Source organism: Bison bison, unplaced genomic scaffold (assembly GCF_000754665.1).
Source record: "Bison bison bison isolate TAMUID 2011002044 unplaced genomic scaffold, Bison_UMD1.0 scf7180017864241, whole genome shotgun sequence".
Taxonomy (NCBI): Eukaryota; Metazoa; Chordata; class Mammalia; order Artiodactyla; family Bovidae; genus Bison; species Bison bison.
Window position 1 is genome coordinate 1,493,676 of NW_011494813.1, and position 5,981 is coordinate 1,499,656.

At 46.1% G+C, this 5,981-nt stretch overlaps 1 protein-coding gene across 2 annotated transcripts in view; it reads right to left on the reverse strand.

Annotated features, from left to right (window-relative positions):
* Positions 1-5,097, reverse strand: part of TERF1 (telomeric repeat binding factor (NIMA-interacting) 1) — a 43,370-nt gene extending 38,273 nt beyond the window's left edge. For both annotated transcript variants that reach the window (XM_010846955.1, XM_010846954.1), the window contains exon 1: positions 4,754-5,097. In XM_010846955.1, coding sequence (XP_010845257.1) covers positions 4,754-5,060 — 307 coding nt within the window. In that variant the 5' untranslated portion in view covers positions 5,061-5,097. The remainder of the gene's footprint in view (positions 1-4,753) is intronic.
* Positions 5,098-5,981: the final 884 nt, after the last annotated feature.

The following is a 5,981-nucleotide window of genomic DNA, read 5'->3' on the forward strand; positions in this document are numbered from 1 at the left end:
AGAAGGGGACGACAGAGGATGAGATGGCTGGATGGCATCACTGACTGGATGGACGTGAGTCTGAGTGAACTCCAGGAGTTGGTGATGGACAGGGAGGCCTGGCGTGCTGCGATTCATGGGGTTGCAAAGAGTCGGACACAACTTAACGACTGAATTGAACTGAACCTTAAAATAATGGAGGTGACCTAGATTATTCCTTGGGTCTTGGGCGAGAAACTTAAAAGGTCTTTGTTTTTTGTTTAAATGACTTTTTTTTTTTAGAATGGTTTTAAATTTACAGAATGTTGGGAAGATAATAGAGTGGTGCATGCAAGGTTGCTTCAGTCGTGTGCAACTCTTTGTGCCCCATGGATTGTAGCCCACCAGGCTCCTCTGTCCATGAGCTTCTCCAGACAAGAATACTGGAGTGGGTTGCCATGTCCTCCTCCAGGGGATCTTCCCACCCAGGGATCAAACCCGTGTCTCTTACATCTCCTGCACTGGCAGATGGGTTCTTTACCACTAGTGCCACCTGGGAAGCCCCAAGATAGTAGAGAGGTCCCATATAATACTCTCCATCCAGTTTACCCTGTTATTAGCATCTTACATTAGCATTGTTACATTAATTAACCAATATCGATACATTATTATCTAAAGTCCACCTTTACTCAGATTTCTTTAGTTTTTACTTAATATCCGTTTTCTGCTGCAGGTTCCCATCCAGGGTTCAGTTCAGTTCAGTCACTGAGTTGTGTCCAGCTCTTTGCGACCACATGGACTACAGCACGCCAGGCCTCCCTGTCTGTTACCAACTCCCGGAGTTTACTCAAACTCATGCCCACTGAGTCGGTGATGCCATCCAACCATCTTATCATCTGTCGTTCCCTTCTCCTCCCACCTTCAATCTTTCCCAGAATCAGGGTTTTTTCAAATGAGTCAATTCTTCACATCAGGTGGTCAAAGTATTGGAGTTTCAGCTTCAGCATCAGTCACTCCAATGAATATTCAGGACTGATTTCCTTTAGGATGGACTGGTTGGATCTCCTTGTGTCCAAGAGACTCTCAAGAGTCTTCTCCAACATCACAGTTCAAAAGCATCAATTCTTCGGTACTCAGCTTTTGTCACAGTCCAACTCTCACATCCATACATAACTACTCATACCATAGCTTTGACTAGACGGACCTTTGTTGGCAAAGTAATGTCTCTGCTTTTTAATACGTTGTCTAGGCTAGTCATAGCTTTTCTTCCAAGGAGCAAGCATCGTTTAACTTCATGGCTGCAGTCACCATCTGCAATGATTTTGGAGCCCCCCAAAATAAAGTCTGTCACTGTTTTCATTGTTTCTCCATCTATTTGCCATGAAGTGATGGGACCAGATGCCATGATCTTAGTTTTCTGAATGTTGAGTTTTGAGCCAACTTTTTTACCCTCCTCTTTCACTTTCATTAAGAGGCTCTTTAGTTCTTCTTTGCTTTGTGCCATAAGGGTGGTGTCATCTGCATATCTTTATTGATATTTCTCCTGGCAATCTTGACTCCAGCTTGTGCTTCATCCAGTCCAGCATTTCTCATGGTGTACTCTGCATATAAGTTAAATAAGCAGGGTGACAATATACCTCCTTGATGTATTCCTTTCCTGATTTGGAACCAGTCTGTTGTTCCATGTCTGGTTCTAACTGTTGCTTCTTGACCCGCATACAGATTTCTTAGGAGGCAGGTCAGGTGGTCTGGTATTCCCATCTCTTTTAGAATTTTCCACAGTTTGTTGAGATCCACACAGTCAAAGAGTACCACGTTACATTTAGTCATCATGTCACTTTGGGTATCTCCTGGTTATAACAGTTTCTCAGTCTTTCCTTGGTTTTGACGACCTTGGGGGTTTTGAGGTATTTTGTAAACTGCATCTCTCTATTAGGATTTGTCTGATATTTTTCTCATGACTAGACTAGTGTTATGGGGTTTGGAGAGGAAGATCACAGTGGCAGAGTACCACTTTCATCACATTATATCAAGTGTACATGCTACCAACTATCACTGTTGATGCTGACCTTGAGTACCTGGGTGAGGCAGTATTTGTCAGTTTTCTCTACTTTCTTCCCCTTTCTATACTGTGCTCTATATAGCCCACATTTTAGGAGTGCGGACTTACACTCCACCTCCTTGAGAACAGAGTAGAAACATGAATTACCTGGAATTCTTCTGCATTGGACATCTGTCTCTTCTCCCACTTTATTTATCCCAGCATTTATTTACATCAGTGTGGACTTTATGGATGTTTTAAAATAATTTGGGTTATAATCCAAAACTCCAGTTGACCCTTTAACACTGAGGGGGTTAGAGACACTGACCCTCCAAGCAGTTGAAAATTCCAGTGTCGATCCTCTGAATGCATGGTTTAACCAACCAGATTGTGTAGTAGTGCAGTATTTACTACTGAGAAAAAAAAAACTGGCTTGTAAGCAGACAGGTGCAGTTCAAATCTGTGTTGTTTAAGGGTCAACCGTATTTTCATTTTCTTGCTTATGTCTGCCAGGGCTATTGGGAACTCTTGCAGTTGGCTCCTATGCCCCTTTGTGCTGCCATAACTGTGGAGCTTTGTTTCTTTGGGGGTTTTGTTTTGCTTTTAGTACTGCCCTACTTTTGTCACAAGATGCTCCAGGTTCAAGTTGTATATTTCCTGTCCCTGTCCTGGAATCAGGCCATTTCTATGGAAAATGGTATTGGAAACCAATACCTGAATGCACTGGAAGGACTGATGTTGAAGCTGAAGCTCCAAAACTTTGGCCAACTGATGAGAAGAACTGACTCACTGGAAAAGACTGATGCTGGGAAAGATTGAAGGCAGGAGAAGGGGATGAAAGAGGATGAGATGGTTGGATAGCATCCTGACTCAATGGACATGAGTGAACAAACTCCAGAAGACAGTGAAGGACAGAGGAGCCTGGTGTGCTGCAAAGAGTCAGACACCACTGAGCAACTGAACTGAACTGAACCCTGTCTCTAGTGTTATCTGTGACATAGGGGAAAGGTTGTTGGACTGGAAGATAAGGCAGGTGTCTGGACCAACCCTCTTAACCTATCAATGCTTTAGGTTGTTTAGATCACTCCTCCATAAACTGAGATTTTACTCACCTCACTCATGGGATAACTGTGAAGCTAAAATGTGTCAACATGGTTTTCTGAAATATTTAATTTTCTATTAAATTCCATCTTGGGGTTGTGGTCCGCTGCAATAAGCTGAGAGCCAACTCCAATAAATATTAATACCAGAGTATCTTTCAGTTATCATTCAAAAAGCCAGCTAGCCTTCTGTAGGCATCAATATCTTTGCCCATCATTCACAGGCTTTCTTGCATAGGTGGTAGACTTCATTGTCAGTTACTTTCATTGTGAAGCCTATACTGAGCAGCAGGCTCAATGAGGGCTTCCCTTGTGGCTCAGCTGGTAAAGTATCCGCCGGCAATGCGGGAGACCTAGGTTCGATCCCTGGGTTGGGAAGATCCCCTGGAAAAGGGAAAGGCTACCCACTCCAGTATTCTGGCCTGGAGAATTTCATGAACTGTATAGACAATGGGGTCGCAAAGAGTCAGACACGACTGAGCGACTTTCACACACACAGGGTCAATGAGGTTTAAACAGCTCATAGAGTAATACAAAACAAGGTCTCAGTGACTTGCTAAAAGAAAAAAAAACCTTTTACAGGAGTACCTCAGTAAAAATAAAGAAATGCAAGCAACCGGGAGAAATATCAATAACCTCAGATATGCAGATGACACCACCCTTATGGCAGAAAGTGAAGAGGAACTCAAAAGCCTCTTGATGAAAGTGAAAGAGGAGAGTGAAAAGTTGGCATAAAGCTCAACATTCAGAAAATGAAGATCATGGCATCTGGTCCCATCACTTCATGGGAAATAGATGGGGAAACAGTGGAAACAGTGTCCGACTTTATTTTTTGGGGCTCCAAAATCACTGCAGATGGTGACTGCAGCCATGAAATTAAAAGACGCTTACTCCTTGAAGGAAAGTTATGACCAACCTAGACAGCATATTGAAAAGCAGAGATATTACTTTGTCAACAAAGATCCCTTTAGTCAAGGTTATGGTTTTTCCAGTGGTCGTGTATGGATGTGAGAGTTGGACTGTGAAGAAAGCTGAGCACCGAAGAATTGATGCTTTTGAACTGTGGTGTTGGAGAAGACTCTTGAGAGTCCCTTGGACTGCAAGGAGATCCAACCAGTCCATTCTGCAGGAGATCAGCCCTGGGATTTCTTTGGAAGGAATGATGCTAAAGCTGAAACTCCAGTACTTTGGCCACCTCAGGCCAAGAGTTGACTCATTGGAAAAGACTCTGATGCTGGGAGGGATTGGGGGCAGGAGAAAGGGACGACAGAGGATGAGATGGCTGGATGGCATCACTGACTCGATGGACATGAGTTTGAGTGAACTCCGGAGTTGCTGATGGACAGGGAGGCCTGGCATGCTGCCATTCATGGGGTCGCAAAGAGTCGGACACGACTGAGGGACTGAACTGAACTGAATCCTTTTATCAACTCAACGTGTTATTCTCATTTTACCAACCAGTAAAATTTATGAATCTGAGAAAAACTGAGGAGCCCATGAGAGGCGGAGGCGGGATTCGAACCAACGATTGACTTCGAGCCCGGGGCCCTCAGCAAGCAGCCAGATCCCCGACCCCTGAGGTACAGCGCTGCAAACCAGGCCTCAGTCGCCCACCGCGGTTCCCGCTCCCGGCCCGGGCGCGCCCAGCACTCACCCTCGGCGCTGTCGCGAGTGCGATGGAAGTCGTCGGAGCGGCCGTCACGGAAAGCCCGGCAAAGCGAAACGCAGAGGAAATCGAGCATCCAGCCGGCAGCTACCGCCTCTGCCTCAGCCATCAGGCCCGCTTCCTCCTCCTCCTCAGGGACCGCCGGCTGTACCTGGCAGTCGAGCAGTTCTTGGCATTCAAACTGCTCCTGATCATCTGTCACCGTGTCCGCCACCCGCTCCCCCGGGGAACCTGCATCCTCCCCGTCCGCACGCCCTCGCGGGCTCTGAGCCGCAGAGGCGGTATCCTCCGCCATGTTAAACAGCTAGCGCAGCTTCTGGCCTTTCCGGCGCAGAGCGACTACTGGCTCGCGCCGCACGGGGCGAGCCCACGGCGGGAGGCCTCTTCCGCCTGAGAGAAAACACCAATCACACGCCGCCGGGATGGGCGAGCGGCTCGAGCCTGGCTTCGGATTGGCCGAGACCTGCTCCAGCCTCTGCATGTTGAATTCACCCGCCACCCTGCAGCGCCGCTTTGTTGGTAAAGTAGACAAGTTCAGGCTAGACCCGGAGAGGACTGGAGGTGGTTTTGTTCAGTGGCTCAGTCGTGTCCGACTCTTTGCGACCCCATGGATTGCAGCACCCCCGGCTTCCCTGTCCTTTACCATCTCTCGGAGCTTGCTCAAACTCATGTCTGTTGAGTCAGCGATGCCATCCAACTGTCTCGTCCTCTGTTGTCAGTCTGCCTTTAGTCTTTCCCAGCATCGGGGTCTTTTCCATTTTAACTAACCGTATTGTTCTAGAGGATGTTGCATTTTAGCACAAGAATAGAATAGTTCCCCAACCTCCAGGTGGGGGAGGTGTTTTAACTAGAAAAAACATTTTTAACTTTTCCAGTTAAAATGGAAAAACATTTTACCCGTTTGTGCTTCAAAAGAGATAGATAATTAAAATGTCACTATTTTTCGAGCATAAGACTTTAAATCCTAGTGTACTCTTAACAGTTACTATGCAATCAGGAAGCAAAACTCTTTCAACAGACAGATTCGTGCTTTTCCAATCTTAAGGAGCGCCAGAATCAGTCCCGAGGCTTGTTGGGCATCACACCTATAATTTTTGTCCTGTAGGTTTGGATTGGGATCCTTGAATCTGCAAGTCCTTTGTTTGCAGGTGAGTGATACTAAGGCTGCCAGTTTGGGGACCAAATTTTGAAATTATTGCTCTAGAAAGAGTAGGTT